At 39.3% G+C, this 21441-nt stretch overlaps 1 protein-coding gene across 1 annotated transcript in view; it reads right to left on the reverse strand.

Annotated features, from left to right (window-relative positions):
- CSMD1 (CUB and Sushi multiple domains 1) overlaps positions 1-21441 on the reverse strand; it is a 2028540-nt gene that overhangs the window by 33136 nt on the left and 1973963 nt on the right. The window contains exons 58-62 of the mRNA XM_084623138.1: positions 11547-11723; positions 9036-9215; positions 7513-7686; positions 6237-6410; positions 3021-3094 (exon numbers count right to left, since the gene is read on the reverse strand). Coding sequence (XP_084479264.1) covers positions 3021-3094; positions 6237-6410; positions 7513-7686; positions 9036-9215; positions 11547-11723 — 779 coding nt within the window. The remainder of the gene's footprint in view (positions 1-3020; positions 3095-6236; positions 6411-7512; positions 7687-9035; positions 9216-11546; positions 11724-21441) is intronic.

Below are 21441 nucleotides of genomic sequence, written 5' to 3' on the forward strand. Positions count from 1 at the left end.
AAGTGATGATTGACAGGATTGAAAGCTGTACTGTGATCAAGTGGGATGAGAAAACAGTAAGGAATGCAATCTCTATTAGAAAGAGTAGAACACTAGACTGCAAGTGAAGAAGGCAGTTCTAAGTAAAGTGGTCATAAAAGTGAGAAAAGACCACTTTCTTTACAATCCTTCTGAGGAAAGGAAATTAAGGAAATGGGATAGGAATTTCAAAGATTCACATGTTCTAAGGCCAGAAGGGACTATTGTGATCCTCTGTTTTCTCCTTCATACCACAGGCTATAGGACTTCTTTGAATTAGTTTCTCTTAGGTTAAAAGAGAAAGCATATATTTTAGAAAAAAAAACAAACAAACATCCAATCTTGATTTTAAAATGGCCAGTGAGGAAGAATCTATCAGAAACCTTGGTATGTTGTTCCAGTAGTTGATTACCCTCATTTTTAAAAATGTGCACCTTATTTGTAGGCTGAATTGGTCTAGCTCAGTGGTGGGCAAATTGTGGCCCATCAGGATAATCTGCTGGCGGGCTCTGAGACAGTTTGTTTACATTAGCATGGCCGCCCGCATCTCCCAGTGGCCATGGTTTGCCATTCCCGGCCAATGGGAGCTGGGGGGAAACAGCGCAGGATGTGCTGATCAGGAACTGGCCGAGAATGGCAACCCACGGACACTGGGAGGTCAGGACAACTGAGGATGAAGAACTGTCCATTGAGGAAGTGCTTTTGCTGACAGAGGAGATGAGTTGGTAATAGATTTGATGAAGGAGTAAGGAAAGAGATGTAAATTATAATAATATGGAAAGTACAAATAGATATTAATGTGTATCATGCAAGTGAATAATATTTAATAAAAATAATACACTGCCAAGTTATAGCACCTTCTGTCTGAAGATCTCAATGGACACTACAGAGGAATATAAGTATTATCAATTTAAGTGTATGCATGGGGAACAAAGGCAAGAGAAGCTAAAGCCAACATTTTCAAATGTTGGTGCCTAACATAAAATCTATATTTAGACATCTAAAGAGAGGTGGCCTGATGATCCCATGAGCACAGCATCTACAATCCAATTCTACTTGAAGTGGGTCTGAAAATTAGGACACTTTTGTTAAACATCTAATTGATGGTATGGATTTTCTTGCATAATTGTTTGCACCCATGTCTGAAAATTTCCATCTCAATGACATGTCCAAAGACATACAGAGAGAGTAGAGTCTAGAATAGAATGCAGCTCTTCTGACTCTTAAGTGCTCTTGCTTTTTGTAAAAATATTGTCAATTATGATACTAGTGAATACCAGTATGAATTTCACCGTAAACTGGAATTTCATAACAGGAAGTGTCAATCTAGAAAGGATTTAAATAGGTCAAGGAAAAATGACACATCTATGCTCAAGCCAGTAATAGAGTTATGTATCTTTTTCAATCTTCAGAAGGAATAAAGTAATTTACTCTTCATATTGCTTAGCTGAGAAAGGGCTGGAGGTGTGTATACATTTATATAGCAGAGCAATGAAATACAGCTAACCGAAAATGAACTCAGGTAAGTCAGAGGTGATGCTGGTAAGCACAGATAAATACCTCAAAGAATTGCCCTCTTCCATAATATCTTTCTCTAACAAGGTCATCTACCCACAGATTGTTTAAAGTTGATTCCCAACAATGGTGTCCTATTGGATACCTCACTGAAACTGGATATTCAAATAATCACAGCTGTAAAATGTGTCCCCTTCCATCAGTAGCATCCAAAAACTGCATTCCATCCTATCAGACTGACCTGACTCAGTGATGCAAGCATTTATGATGTCAAGGCTCTATTACTACTAGTAGTTATATCTAGAAATGAAACCCTGAACAATCTAAGACCAAAATAGGCATTAAGAGTTACCAGTGCCTTCAATAATAAATGAGGAGAGAAACTGAGTCTGTATATTCTGGAGAAATCAGTGATAGAGAGTGAGTTGGTGCAATTATGATCCATATATTCATGGGAACTGGTGATACAGGTGGATGTATGAGATAGAAGGGATGCAATTTGATCAAGATATTCAGAAAGGCTAGAGTTACTGGAGAAGAACAGGCTAACAAAGCTCAAGAGATAATTGACTAGAGAGAAATCATATGTCCAGGAGTTGACAGAAATAGGTAGAGGACTAATTTAGGGACAGCAGAGATTTACTGAAAGATAGTTACTGTATTCACTATAGTAAACACGTTCCGAAGTAAAATTTCACTAACAATTTATACTCTGATAGAATCCTAAATAATTCTCATCAGTCCGAACATTGAATGACAATGACTCATTATGGCAGTTAGGTACTTCTGTGATATTTTCTCAATTTCTTTCAAGACAGATGCTTAATAAACTAATATTTCGTGCAGAATTAAGAGATTATAATGATGACACTCAAAGAGAATTCTGACCATCATGCAGACTATCTTGAGCTTCTGTGTTTGTGCATGGAATTCAATATGCTTTTATAATTGAATGAAGCTACTTGATGGCATGTGTCAGGGTCTGATCCAAAGCCCTGAGAATCAATGGGACTTCTTCCAGTGACTTGAATGGCCTTTTGATCAGGCCCTTAGTATATCAGCTATTTACTCACTGTTTGTTAAAGTATGTAACAGCTACTGGTATAGAACAAAACAATTTAATCTGATGGAGAAAAAAAATTGAATAACCTTGTAGGGATATAGCTAAAATACTGCATGCACAATATAATTATTGTCCACTGAAAGGTCTATAGCATATCATTAATTTTTAAGCAAAAGTCCTCACTTATTTCAGTGGGGAATTCTACTAAAAACTTATGACATGATATATTCTAAAGACTGTGAGTTTCTTCCTAAAGCTCCATATTAAAACAATAACTGAAGATGAAGCCTGAGGTTTTAGTAAAAAAAAAAATCTGAAAGTGATAAACATTATTTGTAACATTTAAAGCTAAAAACAATTTAACATACATTAATATTAAATGTATTCCAATTTCAGTAAATTAGTAAATAAAAAGGCTTCTTACCTCATAACCTCTAGAATTGTTCTGTATTCCATAGGGTGGAGTACCAGGATCTGTGCAAGTGTTATGGGCTGGATCTAAATTTTAAAATGGAAAACACAGGAGATGTTATTTCAGTTTAAATTTTCAAAGATAAATTAAAACCACACAAAATTACAGTACTTTTTTTTTTCTTTCAATATGTTCACAAGTAATTCATGAAGATAGTTTTGGAAGCATAGAGATTTCAGTACTGGGATTTTTTTTTTGTACACAACTGACCGCTTTGAATCTTGTGGAATACACAGCACATTGTGTCAGTCAAAAGCATTATACATAATGCAGATGTAACACTGAGAGACATCTTTCGCTCCTAGTGTTCTTTTCCTAGGAACCACAGAGTTGTAAAGCCAAATTTCTGAAAACCAACCTTAGGAAGCTAAGCATAAAATTATTTGCCAGAAACTCTTTTTTGTGACCATGAAAGCACATGCTTTAAAAGAGGCCCTGAAACCCAGCTCTGGTTGAAGAGTTAACAGTACATCTCAGAAAAGGTGTGAATGTCGAGTTCCCTTAAATCCTGGGCTGGCTGTCTTCTGGTCTGGTTATACCAGCTGCCAACATACCCTAGAGACGGACATGACAGTTTGGGAAGATTATCGGGATGCCCAGTCATGCCTGTTAGGTGGGCAGGATGGAAGGTGGGTAGCATAGGAGCTGAGAGGATGGCTGTACGCCACCAGAAACTCCCACTATATTGGGATGATCCTCCCATGGCTGGCTATTCTGGTTTTGTTCTGGCTCTGCAACATAAAGCAAAGGATTTGGGCCTATATTTCCTCTGTAACAATTTCCAACGCTCTGTAATCGTAATCCTATAATCCAGTGGTGTGATATATCATTTCTTTATAGCCTGATTTCCAATTTCAATGCTAGTCAGTCACTTTCATCATCCTATCGCTAGAATACATAATGCACTAATTTATAAAGGAAATCTTAGTGGCTTCAGAATTCAGATAGATGGGAACCTAACACATGACATTTTAAAAAACATGTAGTACTTGAACAATCAAGGAACTTTTAACTTCATCATCAGTTAGTCTGGACAGCTGCTAATGGAAAAATGAAACAGATCATTCTTTTTTTAAAAAAGTGCATCACCAACAGAAACCAACCTCTTCAAAAAAAAACCAGAATTAGATAGCCCACAGCTATTATAACAAAATAAGCAGTGTCAAGAAGTGGTAAACATTGCCATCTTTGGGGAAATTTGTTCCTGTAGGAGATTATTTTTGTTATAATTTTTTTCAACCATCTGATTTTACAGGTAAAAAATACCTTTAAATTACTGACACCTTTCTTCTTCCCACAATGATATTTTCTAAAACTGCAGAAGCTCTAATATGAAATGTTTTGTTATTATAATAGTAGAAAAGCTGTGACTGAGGAGGTAAACTAGATCTTTTTGATGCAATATATTCAATGTATTTATACATCACTTACTGTAGAAAATAGAAAAATTTACTGGAAGTTGACTCCCAGCTATTTGCAGGTTTACACCATCATTTTAAGGCTCATATATAATTTTCCTGTAACTCATATTCTTAACTGCTGAATGAAGATGTGACACACTCATATTGCCCACAGCAGCATAGTCTGGATTAACGACATTAGAATTTATTCAGATTACACATCTGAATTTAGTGTTAGTGGCTCCTCATTAACTGACCAGAGGAAGGGGTAAACAGTGAGGTGGCAAAGTTTGTTGATGATACTAAACTGCTCAAGATAGTTAAGAACAAAGCAGACTTTGAAGAACTTCAAATAGATCTCACGAAACTAAGTGATTGGGCAACAAAATGGAAAATGAAATTTAATGTGAATAAATGTAAAGTAATGCATACTGGAAAAAATAACCCCAATTATACATACAATATGATGGGGGCTAATTTAGCTACAACTAATCAGGAGAAAGATCTTGGAGTCATCGTGGATAGTTCTCTGAAGACATCCACGCAGAGTGCAGCGGCAGTCAAAAAGGCTAATGGGATGTTAGGAATCATTAAAAAAGGGATAGAGAATAAGACGGCAAATATCTTATTGCCCTTATATAAATCCATGGTACGCCCACATCTTGAATACTGCGTACAGATGTGGTCCCCTCATCTCAAAAAAAAAGATATACTGGCATTAGAAAAGGTTCAGAAAAGGGCAACTAAAACGATTAGGGGTTTGGAACGAGTCCTGTATGAGGAGAGATTAAAGAGGCTAGGACTTTTCAGTTTGGAAAAAGAGGAAACTAAGGGGGGATATGATAGAGGTATATAAAACCATGAGTGGTGTGGAGAAAGTGAATAAGGAAAAGTTATTTGCTTGTTCCCATAATATAAAAACTAAGGGCCACCAAATGAAATTAATGGGCAGCAGGTTTAAAACAAATAAAAGGAAGTTCTTCTTCACTCAGTGCACAGGCAACCTGTGGAACTCCCTGCCTGAGGAGGTTGTGAAGGCTAGGACTTTAGCAGGGTTTAACAGAGAAATGGATACATTCATGGAGGTTAAGTCCTTTAATGGCTATTAGCCGGAGGATGGAGATGGATGGCAGGAGAGAGATCACTTGATCATTACCTGTTAGGTTCACGCCTTCTGGGGCACCTGGCATTGGCCACTGTTGGTAGACAGGATACTGGGCTGCATGGACCTTTGGTTTGACCCAGTATGGCCATTCTTATGTTCTTATGTTCAGAGAAGGGTGTTTTCAATAAGCTTTCTTGCTCCCCATCTTACCCAATGTCACCTCTTCAAATGAGCCAATCCCTTCTGCCTCAGGAAAAACCATCACTGTGATCATTTAATTCTAAATTTGAGTATGTTTGTTTAGAAAACAGCAGAGACATTTCTGCATCCTCTCACCAAAATCACACACAAAAAAATCTCTATTTGCATTGGGCCAAATCCTGAAGTCAGTGGGAGATCTGATCTTACCCTGCAAGCACATAAGTCTCACTGCAATCAATAGGAGGCTGAGAGCATTCAGAAGATTACAGAAAGTACTCAGAATCTCAAAAGATCAAGCCCACCCAGTATTAGCTACATGTGATCTTTTAATCTGTGCAGTTTGATAAACCATTTTCACAGATCCCGACTGAACATTTTGATTTGGGACTTGATCTTGATCATGATAACAGATTATCTACAATACTCTGACTAATAAACAGCAGAGATGATGGAAATTATTACCAATACATGTTGGTTGAATTCCACTCCAAACACTATCTGCTTGACAGACTCTTCTTGAAGATCCTATCAGTATAAAAGGGGGTCGGCACTGAAAGAAGACTTCAGATCTGTAAGTGAAACTTTTCCCATTAAGACGCCCCTCAGCTGGAGTACCAGGATCTCCACAAAATGCAGCTATTGAAGAAAAAGAAAACAAAAAAGGGTATTTGAAGAACTGAACATACCTAACATTTAAAAGTAACATTCATTTCTGAAGGCACAAGTGAGCAGACGCTAGTCACTGCTAAATTTGAGTGCAAGCGTTCTACCATGTGATTATGCTCACAGATCAGGTACACAGATGTACAAATGGTAACATTTGTGCTCACAACTATTTGCCTCCATTGCGAGAAACTGCAGGCACAAGACTGCACTCACAAAATAGGCCACTTTAATTTAGGTGCCTGAATATGGATGTAGATGACTAGCTTTAGATACCAACTCTGAAAATACTGCCCTCATATTATTCTCAAAGTAGCCCAATTTTAGCATTTAATGGTGATCAGCACTAGATAAGAGTTCAGGTTGTGAGAATGTAGAAAAATGGACAGAATTTGGAGAGGCTGTCAAGGAAACATGAGCAGGATTTAAAGATGGTTTCTCAGTTGGGGGAGTGGGAAGACAGAGAGAGACAGAAAGGGACAGAGAGGAATCAAAAAATATACTGATGCTATGAGCTTAAGGGTTGAGGAGCTTAATGATGAACCTGGAAATGGTAACAGAAAAGGAAGAAAAAAGGAAGATTTAGGATTAGATGGCTAAGGAGTTCATTTTAGCTATGTCGGTTTTCAGTTGGTGGCAGGACATCGAGTAAGGTTGACAGAAAGAGAGCTAGAGATATGAGTCCAAACAGAGAGTGAGAGATCATGGTGGAAATGCAAATCTCTGTGTAACAAGCAGAGAGTTGGTAAAGAGGTTGTTCAGGAATGAAGGTCTTGAATAGCCACAGTGGTCAGGGATGTCTATTTTACATTTTATCTGAAAGAAAAAATGCATGCACAGCAGTATACTGCTCCTAATTTCAACCTATGGCACTGATTCAGTACTGAGTCAGGGAAGAACTTCATTTGACAAATAAATAGCACCACCTAATTTCAGTTCCCAGGGTTGGTTTGTTTGTTTGTGTTTAGGAAGTTCATGTCCTATTCTGAATGAGCCTGACCATATTTAGCTTGTGAGAAATGAGGCAATCAGAGCTTGAGGTGGTTCAGCCACACACCATTATCTTCATACTTACGCAGACATTGTGGGATGTCTCCCCTCCATACACCTCGTCCTTCACATGAAAGAATAGCTGCATTGGATAACTGATAGCCCTCTGCACAATTGTAACTTACACTGGACCCCCAACGGTAATCTGATCCTTCTACTTTTCCATGTAGCACTTGTGGAGGTGGGCCACATGTGATAGCTATTGAAACAAAGAGAGAATATACAGATGTTATAGGATTTATACTAAATGTAATATTGTAGATAGTCATGCTTCTGTAATCAAAACTTATTGGGAACAGTTTTGCCCCAAGAGAGGATGCACATTTTGACTTTTCCATGGTACACACACATTAAATACACACATGTGCACGTTAAATTTTATCAACATTGAGAGTTACAAAGGAGGGAGACAAACATAGCAAAACAAACAACATACATGATCAATCAATAAAAAATTGAAATACAGTTAATTTTCTGTTACTATTAAAATTTTAGACCATTTTTCACCATCACTCTGCTTTGGGACAATAATTAAGGGAAAAATCTTAAGGATCTTTCTCTGATTTTACTCATATAAGATCCCTTTTTCTAAGTCATCTAAGGCTGTAGTCATTCACCTGATATTGACTTTACTGGTAATTATGTCGCTATAGCTCTATTCAACTCTTAAAATATAGGGGCTATGTGGGCTAGTGTTTTCCAGAGGATGCTCAAATTGATGGAAACTAAAACAAATTAAGTCTATTTTTAAAGAAAAGTATCTTTAAAAATATTGCTTCCTTCCACACACTATGCAAATATAAAGTAATTCAGCTGATGCCTCCAACACCATTATAAATAAAAATTTGGTCAGCCAATCACATAAACTAACATTTAATTATTAATGAGATCTTGTGCTGTACTTCTAAGAGGTTCAGCACAGAATTTGGAGCTCACATCCTGCCACCCCAATTCTGGGCTACTTCAGGGCTGGAGATGTTCATGACATAACTTATACAGGCCTGGGACCCTAAGTTATGGCAGCCTCCCCAGGCTATCCTATGGGCTGCAGTGGTGACCCAGAATCTGCACAGTACTGCATGCTATGACCCCTGACACACCTCTCCCACCTCCAGCCCTGTCCTTGTCATGCCCCTTACAACAGGGTTTGCAATAAGGTCCTCAGAAGGTAGCCTTTCAGCTGTCTTCCACAGTACTGTGCTGGAGAATCCTTTTCTTGCCACAAACTTGGCTTTGGGGGCAGGGTTAGGATGTCACTGTTAGTATTTTCAGCCTTCTGCTCTAATATTTAACACATATTGTTGTGGCTCTAATAAATTTCAAGTCAGTTCTCTGTCAGTCTCCTCATTACATCTTATGTAGGGCACAAATAACTACATGATTAAAATCTCTTATCTGACTGTCTCAGCAGTATATTAATGGTTTGCATCTTATCTATCTTAAAAGTGGTTATGCAAATTGTTCCCCTTCATAATTAATAATACAAATATTAATATTATATATAGTATCAGAACAGTCATTGCAAGCTACTTAAGTTACAAAACAAACCTTTGCAGACTGGTTTACTCTGGTTCCAAGTGCTGTCTTTCATACAACGTATAGTGGATGAACTGACAGGCTCCATCAAATATCCTGGGTTGCACTGATAGCTGACTGTCTTATTAAAGATAAAATCAGTTCCAAACTGCATACCATTTGCTATTCCACCTGGATCTCCACAGCTGATTACTAGTGAAGAAAGAGAATCTTACTTCACCACCTATATAAATAAAGCTTAAAAAAACTAAGTACACGTGAACACATTTGCTCATACACACAATGTCCCTTTTCTAGCATACACAAGCAGCAAAGCGACTTTGATCCAGCTGTTTTATCTGAAAACATTAAAAGGTAAACAAACATTTTTTTTATTTTAAAAAGTACTAAATATCCTGGGCCAAATTCTTCACTGAGTAACACTTATATAAATGTAATGTAATGCAACTCCATTTGAGTCAATAGAGTTACTCTGCATTTACACCAGTGTAACTGAGGTCAGAATGTGCACCTTGTTTCTATTGTTTAGTGGAAAAAACACATATGACTGTGACCAAGTAGGCCTGGAAGGAAGTCTTCATGGGGTTCTGAAAGTTTTTATCAATCAGGTAAAGCCTGAACCTTCTCCCATTTATATCAATGGGGATTTTGAATGTCTTCAACAGGAACTGAATCAGGGCCTTAAAGTTGTTGCTGTTTTGTGACACACATTATATTCTCCTATTTGAGCTTCACAGAACTCCGGTCTCCTTATCAGCCTGACCATCAAAAAGGGATCAGATTTTCAAAAGAGCTTAAGTGACTTAGGAACACAAGTCCCATTTAGGCTCTTTTGAAAATTCCTGCAGTGCTGAAATTCTGCCCTGACTTTCACCTGTATAAGCACACTGAAATCAGTGGAGCTGCATAGGATGGAGGTGAAGGCAGAATTTAGCTCTACTTTCTGTCCCTAGGACTTTTTGTGAATCTTGGTACTCCATATTATGCTGCAGAACACTATTAAAGGCCCAAAACACTATAGAACAAATCCGGAAAAGTTCTGGACACCTAATCAACCCCTGTAGTTCCCACTGACGGGTCAGAATACACAAGCAGCTGAATGCCTTTCACTGTAATTGACTTCACTGGGCGTGAAAAGAACACAACACCTCACAGGGTGTGCTCAGCACCCTGCAAAATTGACCTCAAAGTCAGTGGGAGTTATAAGTTCAGCACACATCAAAATTTGTACCTATCAATTTAATATTTAATATATATGTCTATGTATTGTATATTTCTATTAACAGTATACACCATTTATGTTAATGTGTACAATATATTCAAACATAATTGGTTTTAATTGTTTTTACTCTACTGTTCACTCCATCCTGAATGCCTTGTAGGTTCTCTCTTGAAGAAAAATGTCCACAAATCTGCTGTTTCAATTTACTTCACAATAGTTCTCTAGAAGTAATTTTCCAGAACGTCTTTGTAAACGATCAGGAAAAAACCTGTTTCTTTAGATACAAACCCTGTAAAATAAAGATCTGGGCCAGTATTCACTTTACAGTTGTTCTTAAACATATTTCACTAGTGTTGCTTTAAGATCTATAGTAAATACAGTACTTGTGGTTTAAAGTTCCTTTAGGGTTTAATCAAATATAATCTGTTTTGGATAGTCAAATAACTTCATTCTGAAATTTTCCTGTGACTTGACTAATAGATAAAAATGTTAACTCAAAGCAATTTTCACTAGTGTCATATGGGGTATTTCACTGTTACTTTCTTCTGAATAATTCTGCAGCTAAGATCCTCACAAACACTGTAAAAACCAAATCTGAACCATGTCCAGCACAAGTTTTAGAAACAGAACTAGACTATAAAGGCTAATTTTTCAGAGCAGTTTTTGCTTCAACTACCTGTTCCTAAATTCACAGAAAATCTTGAAAAAGCAACATAAGGACATAATTAAAAATGGCGATGTTTCAAAATATAATACTGAAATAATCAAACATGAAATAACCCAAGGTATCTAAACAATATGTATTTTTGCTACTGTGAGGAATAATATTTAATTTAACAGGCACTGGAATGAAAGCAATTTTCTGTATTCAAGCTACATAGAACATTTTCTAACTTCTGTAATATAACAGACAGAGCTATAGAAAGGTTCATAGATTCACAGAGGGGACTATCTGGTCTGACCTTCTGTATATCACAGGGGCCACAGGGGACTATCTGGTCTGACCTTCTGTATATCACAGGCCATTACATTTTAACTACTTACCCTGTATTGAGACTAATACTGTGTTTGACTAAAGCATATCTTAGATACTAAGAGTTTTCTACCGTTCTACCTTGTAGAGCTACTTTTTGGAAGTAATCATAACAAAAAATGAAAAAAGTCCAACATTTATTAATGAATGTGTGTGCATGTTACCCTCTGAGAAGTGTGCTTATTTAAAAGTAGGAGATAATGGTTTACCAAGTTAATAACATCCTACTCTCTTTTAATCCTATTGTGACAAAAAGTCAGTTATTGACCTGTGCAGTCTGGAGCAGTGCCAGTCCATGTCCCATTGGCTGTACAGTGTCGAGTAGTTAGCCCTGAAGTCTTGTAACCTTCCCAGCAGGCATAGATGACTGAGCTCGAGAATAATATCCCATCACTGTATATTATCATGCCATTGGCTGGGGTGCCAGGATTTCCACAAGATACAGCTATCAAGAAAAAAAAAAGAAAGTCAATGTAACCATTATAAATTACTTGTATGAAAAGCATAAGGCAATGCATTTTAATACCTTACAATTATTCTAAAAGCTGAGTATTTAATACATAAGGGGCTAAAATCTATTTTTTTCCTTTCAGGCTTACACCATCATTTTATTTGATTACCGTAGTTACGGATGGTAAATGTAAGTGAACAGATTTGTCTCTCTTACAGCACATGTTCAAAAAGTTACTGTACAAGATATGAAAATAAAATGAAAGAGAATCGAAATGACTTGAACTCTTGCCTATTGTATGTCTATCAGTATATGTCTGTGTTTGATGCCAGACTGGCGGAAGGAGAAGGAAATGTTGCTGTGGCAGGGGATATATAGCTTGGGAAATGGATTAGTAGATAGAAAACAGGTGAAGTGGTCAAAGGTGTATGATACATTAATTGCATTTCTGAAATTTAGCGTATATGGTATTCATAAAATTGTTTTTGGCTGTGGGGCTGGAGAAAGAAATGAGGAAGAGGGACAGCTCAAGACTGGCCTGTGATCCAGCCTTTTGATGTACAAGTTACCTGGGTTCTATTCTGACCCTATCCCATTGGTCAAAGACAAAACATTTCCCTGAGCAGAGGAAGCAAATGCCTCAGGATTCTGCCACAGAACCACCATTTTAAAGGACTAAGATAAGAAAAACCTTCCTGCTAGACTAACTGCTAGTCAGGGCAGAGCCCTGCTGAGTGGCTCAGTTCTCCTGCATGCATACTGTCCCCAAACTCCTCCTGGAAGCTCCATCTATCATATCAGCCTCTGTAATAGGTGTGGCAACTTCTCAGACCATATGTAAGAATGCAGTCCTTTTTTCCTGAATCACTTAGTTCAAAAATTCTATATTAGATTCAGTATAATGATTGTTCAATCATGCTAGCAGGTGGGTCCAATTAACTCCGACCATATATAAATGGGATGGAAATGTCTGAAGGAAAAAGCAAAACAAAACAAACAAAAACCACAATCAATCAACCACCCAACAACTAATGACAGCTAAGGTCAGGGAGGAAGTTTAGGCTGAGGTTTGTGCTACGTTATTAATAGCTAAACCAAATCCTGGGAAGGGAGGTGAGATTGGACACTAAACTTGGGATTCTCTTTATTAGAAATTACATTGTTTTACAACTCTGTGACCACAACTCCTCAGACAGGGACTAGTCATGGTCAGCCTGATTTCAGCTAGTCTTAGGCAACCCACAACCAGCTAAAATGATGTCAAACATGATTTTTTGCTGTGTACAGTGACTACAATGTTCTGGTCAGCATCATGTTAGTTAATATGACTCTTCAATATCGTGTTGTAATTTGATATAATTTTCTAATTAAGACAAGCCCTCAAAGATGTTGTGATCTCTTGATAACAGGGTAGAAACTCTGCCTGTTCACAAGTCTTAAAACTTTAAAGCTCCACCACCCTGTAGCTACCAATTGGAAGAAAGAACTTCCTGTTCCTTCTCTTTTTCCAGAGTTTCCTGACTGCTGTTCTATAGCACAGAGTCTTCACTATTCTATCCCAAAGTAATGCTGAACTTAAATTTTAGTTTGAAGAAGCCAGTCCTTGTAACACTTTCTTACATTCTTCTAGTCTCTTAGCTCCGTTACAAATATACAAAGCCAGAATATATTAGAATGGGAATTCAGGCTCTTTTGTCATGAATATCCATAAATGTGTGTAAATACACTGGATCACAGAGTTACCCATATTTACATAAATAAAAGTTCCTTCTCCTAACATTACTGTTGACTGACTGAATGCTTGTCAAAACCTGAGCCAAAGGGGGCATTAACATGGTGGTACTGTATTTTGTAAATATATTTTCAACCTAGTTTTTTCACAACTCTGATCAACTAAATTCTATCTTAAGGAATAAAGATGCTACACCCACTGAACTGGTAGCTGAGGACAGAACATGAACCAACATTGCTATATCATCCAACAAGTGTTCAATAAATATTTCTGTTATGTATTTGGGAGGGAGGCACAGATATAATATCATCATATGGTGAGGATAACACTCTTTCCATTCCACTAATATCTCTGGAAGATGTTAAACAAACTACTAAAGTTAGACACTTTTAAACTCAGCAAGTCCAGACAACTTGCATCCAAGACTTTTAAAAGAGCTGTCTCAGTGGCTCGGGGACTATTAATATTGATTTTCAATAAGTCTTGGAGCACTGGCGAAGCTAATGTTGTGCCAATTTTTAATAAGGGTAAATGACCTGGGTAATTATAGACTTGTTAGCCTGAGATTAATCTGTGGAAAAATAAGGGAACAAGTGATACTGGACTCAATTAATAAAGAATGAAAAGAAGCTAATATAATTAATGCAAATCAACATGGGTTTATGGAAAATAGATCCTGTCAAACTAATTTGATATCTTTTTCAGCTGAGATTACAAGTTTGGTTCATAATGGTAATAGCGTTGACATAACATACTTAGACTTCTGGAAGGCATTGGATTTGGTACCTTCTGACATTTTTTATTTAAAAAAAAAACCCTAGAACAAAGTAAAATTAACATGGCACACATTACATGGATTAAAATTGGCTAATTGAGAGATCTCAAGATGTAACTGAAAATGGGGAATCTTCATAGTGCAGGTCTGTTTCCAGCGGGGTCCCACAGGGATTTGTTCTTGGCCCTATGCTATTTAATATTTTTATCAATGACCTGAAAGAAAACATAAAATCTTCATTGATAAAATCTGCAGGTGGCACAAAAATTGGGAGAGTGGTAAATAAGGAGGAGGACAGGTCTCTGATACAGAGTAACCTGGATTACTTTGTATGATAGGCACAAACAAATAATATGTCTTTTAATATGACTAAATCTAAGTGTATACATCTAGGAATAAAGAACTGGGGCCATACTTACAGGAGAGTGGACTCTATCCTGGGAAGCAGTGACTCTGAGAAAGATTTGGCGTTGTGGTGGATAATCAGCCAAATATGAGCTCTCAGTGTGATGCTGGGGCCACAAGAGCTAGTGAAATCGTGGTTGCATAAACAGGGGACATTTGAGTAGGAGTAGAGAGGCTAATTTTACTTCTGTATTAGGCACTGGCACAACCACTGCTGGAATACTGTGCCCAGTTCTGGTACCCACAATTGAAGAAAGATGCTGATAAATTGGAGAAGGTTCAGAGAAGAGTCATGACAATGATTAAAGGACTAGAAAACGTGGCTTAGCATGATAGGCTAAAAGATCTCAATCCATTTAGCTTAATAAAGAAAAGGTTAATGGGTGACTTGGTTACAATATATAAGCATCAACATGGAGAAAAATATTTAAGAATGGGCTTTTCTATCTAGGAATTTCAGACTGGAAATAAGGTGTACATTTGTAATGATGAGAATAATTAACCACTGGGATAATTAACCAAGGGTCATGATGTATTTACTGACAATTTTTAAATCAAAATTAGACTTTTTTTTTAAAGTTGTGCTCTAGGAATTATTTTGGGGAAAGTCTATGAATTGTAGTATACAGAATATCACACTAGACCAGGGATCGGCAACCTTTGACACGCAGCCCATCAGGGAAAGCTGCTGGCGGGCCGGGATGGTTTGTTCACCTGCAGCGTCCGGCCAATCCTAGCTCCCACTGGCCGCGGTTCACCGTTCCAGGCCAATGGGGGCTGCAGGAAACTGAAATCCAAGAGCTCTTTGATATTTCAGCGTGTATACACACACACACACACACACACACACACACAGATGAAAGAAGCTGCCTTCAATTTAGCAAACACTGTCTGTTTTGGCTATAGAATAATTCTATTGCCAGCTAAATTAATTAAGGCAGTGAATACAATACAGAGGAAGAATTCCAAAGACTATTCAACACTTCTTAAATTTGAGATTAGTCAGTCCTTTAGAAAACTGGCGGAATTCCAGTCTAACTGCTAAAAAAACAAATTACAGATAATGTTCAGGCACTGGCCAAAGTCCAAGACAGAGCTCCATTAAGAAAGCTTACACTCACCAACTAAACGTCTAAATGTTTAATGCAATTTATACAAGCATGGCATGGCTGCAGATGCATAATACTGGCAAAACAATAATTTGAGATTAATTAATTAATTGTAGAATAATCCTAGCATTATACATGCAACACTCATTTTACTTTCTACTTTTCCTCATATTAACTTCACTTCAGATAGATCTTTTCTGAAAATAATGACCACGTCTGCCCATTTGTGCTTACAATTACAGATTATAGGATTTTGTTAAACTAGAACATAATTGGATAATTAGAATAACTCAGTGTATTATCAATGTTTAGGATCATTTATAAATGTCTTTACTTGAATGAAGGTGTTTTGTTCATTTTTCATGTATAAAATAGCTATAATTTTTGAAGCATAGAAAACAATTAAAACTTGAGATTTCCCAAGTGCGTAGGGATAACAGTAGAGGACATTAAGTGATCTACAATAGTGATAATGTGCAGTTTTGTCAATTTTGGCAATTATACTCTCAAGATTCAATTTTAGAGGTGCATTATCATTTTCAAGCCAGACAAACCTTCATACAGCAAATACCTTTAAACACCAAAACATTAGTCACATTTTCTTTTTACTAGCACTGTCCTTGCACATCGAAAATAGCTTTTGATTGGTTTAATTCAGGTAGTAAGGGAAGGGCCTATACTACGGATGTCAAGAGATCACCAAAACGTGTTAGCTTAGCATAATAAAGTTCTAGTCAAATCTTTGAGCAGGAGCACTGAAGGTGCTGTGGAAGAAGACTATAGGCTAATTAGCATAACATCTATCCTGGACAAAATTATGGAATGGTTGAGTAAGGAATTAAATGATAGTTGCATAATTAATGCCAATCAATATGGTTTTATGGCAAATAGATCTTGTCAGATGAACTTGATATAATTTTTATAAGATCACAAGTTTGCTAGATATGATAGATTTTTACAAGGCACTTGACTAGTCCCATTTGAAAAACAAAAAGAGGTTCTTTCTGAGAGATAGTGTGGCAACTTGGATGAGATTTAGATGTGTCACATTAGAGACAATGTCTAGTTGTCTCTAGATCTAGATCTGTCTCTCTAGATCTAGTGCCAATTTGTGTGATCCCACAGTGGAATATGAGACCTTGTTTAATAATAAGGGCTGTGAAGGGTACAGAATTATTAATAGTCATTAGAAGTTGTCATAAATATAAAGGGAAGGGTAAACCCCTTTGAAATCCCTCCTGGCCAGGGGAAAGCTCCTCTCACCTGTAAAGGGTTAAGAAGCTAAAGGTAACCTCGCTGGCACCTGACCAAAATGACCAATGAGGAGACAAGATACTTTCAAAAGCTGGGAGGAGGGAGAGAAACAAAGGGTTTGTGTGTCTGTCTGTAGTCGTCTTGGCCAGGGACAGAACAGGAATGGAGTCTTAGAACTTTTAGTAAGTAATCTAGCTAGGTATGTGTTAGATTATGATTTCTTTAAATGGCTGAGAAAAGAATTGTGCTGAATAGAATAACTATTTCTGTCTGTGTATCTTTTTTGTAACTTAAGGTTTTGCCTAGAGGGGTTCTCTATGTTTTTGAATCTAATTACCCTGTAAGATATCTACCATCCTGATTTTACAGGGGGGATTTCTTTATTTCTATTTACTTCTATTTTTTATTAAAAGTCTTCTTGTAAAACACTGAATGCTTTTTCATTGTTCTCAGATCCAAGGGTTTGGGTCTGTGGTCACCTATGCAAATTGGTGAGGCTTTTTATCCAACATTTCCCAGGAAAGGGGGAGTGCAAGTGTTGGGAGGATTGTTCATTGTTCTTAAGATCCAAGGGTCTGGGTCTGTAGTCACCTAGGCGAATTGGTGAGGCTTTTTACCAAACCTTGTCCAGGAAGTGGGGTGCAAGGTTTTGGGAAGTATTTTGGGGGGAAGGACGCGTCCAAACAGCTCTTCCCCAGTAACCAGTATTAGTTTGGTGGTGGTAGCGGCCATTCCAAGGATAACGGGGGTAATATTTTGTACCTTGGGGAAGTTTTAACCTAAGCTGGTAAGGATAAGCTTAGGAGGTTTTTCATGCAGGTCCCCACATCTGTACCCTAGAGTTCAGAGTGGGGGAGGAACCTTGACATGGTGGCACAGTGGTGGGATTAACCTGAAATCATTTTGAGATCCAGTTGAGATTTTTTGAACTAGAAATACAGATTTTAAAAAGGAATTTTTAGGAAGTCCAGAAGGCAGCTTTGAAACTGAAAGCAGCTTGGTTTCTCTCTGCTTTGTGGCCAAGCAGAGACAAAAGGGGATTATCTTGTGAATTGCAGGTTTTCTTGCCTGGAGGCAGGGTACTTAACTCCTGCAGGGAAATTCACAGTCTTCCAACCCAGAGGTTTTTTTTTTTCTTTTCTTCCTAAAAGTAAATAGGGGGTGTGTGCTCTACCCATTTGCCTGGAGACAAAAGTGGCAGGGTTTTTTTTTTTAGGATTTTGATTTTTTTTTGTTTTACAAGGAGTACAGGTTTGAAAAGAAATTTTTTTTTTCTTTGGGCTGGGTAAGCAGTTTTCCAAGTAGTTGGAGGTTTTTTGCTTTAATTTGGGCCCAGAGCAGAGACAAGGGAATTGTCTTTTTCTGTAGGCTGACAATCACCATCAGAGAATAGGTATTCTATTCCAGCACAGCAAAATTTTACAGCCAAGTTTTGTTTGTTTATTTCTAAACCTCGGGTGTAAAGTTAGTTAAAAACAGAGAGGTTAGAATGGCCAAATCCTCAGCTCGACTACAGCTGGAATTAGCCAAATTTCAGGCTGAGGAAAAACAAAGGGAACATGAAAGACAGATAGAACTCATGCGGCTGGAGAAGGAGGTACAGGAGGCTGCCCACAAGAGGGAAATGGAGGCAAGGAAGCATGTGGAGGAGATGGAGAGGATAAAGGCCCAGCAGAATATACCAACAAACCCTAGCAATCCTTCTCCAGGTACCACTTCCCATCCCAGAAAGTTCCCCACCTACAAGGCAGGTGATGATACTGAGGCCTTCTTAGAAAACTTCGAAAGGGCCTGCCTTGGGTACAACATCTCTACTGACCAATACATGGTAGAGCTGAGGCCGCAGCTCAGTGGACCCTTAGCTGAGGTGGCAGCTGAAATGCCTAAAGAACATATGAACAAGTATGAACTGTTTAAATCCAAGGCGAGAGTCAGAATGGGGATAACACCCGAGCAGTCTCGTCGGAGGTTCAGAGCCCTAAGGTGGAAACCAGACATGTCATTTACCCGACATGCCTACCACATTGTAAAACATTGGGATGCCTGGATATCAGGAGCAAGTGTTGAATCTCCAGTAAATTTGCCCTTCCTAATGCAAATGGAACAATTCTTAGAGGGTGTTCCTGAGGAAATAGAAAGATACATCCTAGATGGGAAACCCAAAACTGTAATTGAGGCGGCAGAGATTGGAGCCAGATGGGTGGAGGTGGCAGAGAAGAAGAAAACTGGTCGCAGTTGGAGCGGAGACCAGAAGGGACCACCCCAGACCACACCCTATTACCGGGGGCCGCCCAAAGCCCCACCTACCTCCCAAAGAACCCTCCAGACCCCTTATCGTCCCACCACCCCGTTCTCCAGCAACCCTCCTCGCCCCAGTGACCCGTCAGCTGGACGATGTTTTAAGTGTAACGAGCTGGGGCATGTAAAGGCCAACTGCCCCAAGAACCCCAACAGATTACAGTTCATTGCACCGGAATCACACCAGAGGTCCACAGGCCCAGATACCTCCCAGATACCCTTGGAGCGGAGGGAAACTGTGAGTGTGGGTGGGAAGAAGGTCACCGCGTGGAGGGACACCGGAGCACAAGTGTCAGCTATCCATGCTTCCTTAGTGGGCCCCAATTTAATCAACCCAGAGATCCAAGTGACGATTCAACCCTTCAAGTCCAACTCTTTCAATTTGCCTACAGCCAAGTTGCCTGTCCAGTACAAGGGCTGGTCAGGAATGTGGACTTTTGCAGTCTATGATGATTATCCCATCCCCATGCTGTTGGGGGAAGACTTGGCCAATCATGTGAAGCAGGCCAAGAGGGTGGGAATGGTCACCCGCAACCAGGCTAAACAAGCCGTGAGGCCTAGCTCTGTTCCGGAAACTTCTATCAGGACCCAGTCAGAGGTGATGGACCTGGACCCCAGGCCAATGTCTGCAACAGCAGTAGTGCATCCAGTCCCAGAGACCCAGACGGAACCAGTCCCAGAACCGGAACCAGCCGAACAACCAACACCAGACCCCGTGTCAGCACTGAATCCAGTACTTGCAACCTCAACACCAGAGGGCCCCACCGAACCTGAACTGGCAGCAGCCGATAACCCTACACAAGAGGCTCAGCCGGAGCCTGAATCCCAACATCGTGCACCAGCGGAGAGCGGTTCACAGTCAACAGAAACAGCTCCATCCCCTATATCGCTTCCAGAGGGACCAAGCCTATGTCCCCAATCCAATGAGGAACTGATGTCTCCAGCATCAAGGGAACAGTTCCAGACCGAACAGGAAGCAGATGAAAGCCTCCAGAGAGCTTGGACGGCGGCACGGAGCAACCCACCGCCTCTCAGCTCTTCTAATCGATCCAGGTTTGTTGTAGAAAGAGGACTTTTATACAAGGAAACTCTTTCTGGGGGACACCAGGAAGACTGGCATCCTCAGAGACAGTTGGTAGTTCCAACTAAATACCGGGCCAAGCTCTTGAGCTTAGCCCATGATCACCCTAGTGGCCATGCTGGGGTGAACAGGACCAAAGACCGTTTGGGGGGGTCATTCCACTGGGAGGGAATGGGCAAGGATGTTTCTACCTATGTCCAGTCTTGTGAGGTGTGCCAAAGAGTGGGAAAACCCCAAGACCAGGTCAAAGCTCCTCTCCAGCCACTCCCCATCATTGAAGTTCCATTTCAGCGAGTAGCTGTGGATATTCTGGGTCCTTTTCCGAAAAAGACACCCAGAGGAAAGCAGTACATACTGACTTTCATGGATTTTGCCACCCGATGGCCGGAAGCAGTAGCTCTAAGCAACACCAGGGCTAAAAGTGTGTGCCAGGCCCTAGCAGACATTTTTGCCAGGGTAGGTTGGCCCTCCGACATCCTCACAGATGCAGGGACTAATTTCCTGGCAGGAACTATGAAAAACCTTTGGGAAGCTCATGGGGTAAATCACTTGGTTGCCACTCCTTACCATCATCAAACAAATGGCATGGTGGAGAAGTTTAATGGAACTTTGGGGGCCATGATACGTAAATTCGTAAATGAGCACTCCAATGATTGGGACCTAGTATTGCAGCAGTTGCTCTTTGCCTACAGAGCTGTACCACATCCCAGTTTAGGGTTTTCTCCATTTGAACTTGTATATGGCCGTGAGGTTAAGGGGCCATTGCAGTTGGTGAAGCAGCAATGGGAGGGATTTACACCTTCTCCAGGAACTAACATTCTGGACTTTGTAACCAACCTACAAAACACCCTCCGAACCTCTTTAGCCCTTGCTAGAGAAAACTTACAGGATGCTCAAAAAGAGCAAAAAGCCTGGTATGATAAACATGCCAGAGAGCGTTCCTTCAAAGTAGGAGACCAGGTCATGGTCTTAAAGGCGCTCCAGGCCCATAAAATGGAAGCATCGTGGGAAGGGCCATTCGTGGTCCAGGAGTGCCTGGGAGCTGTTAATTATCTCAT

This window comes from Lepidochelys olivacea, assembly GCF_965140295.1.
Source record: "Lepidochelys olivacea isolate rLepOli2 genome assembly, chromosome: 3".
In the NCBI taxonomy this organism is placed as follows: Eukaryota; Metazoa; Chordata; order Testudines; family Cheloniidae; genus Lepidochelys; species Lepidochelys olivacea.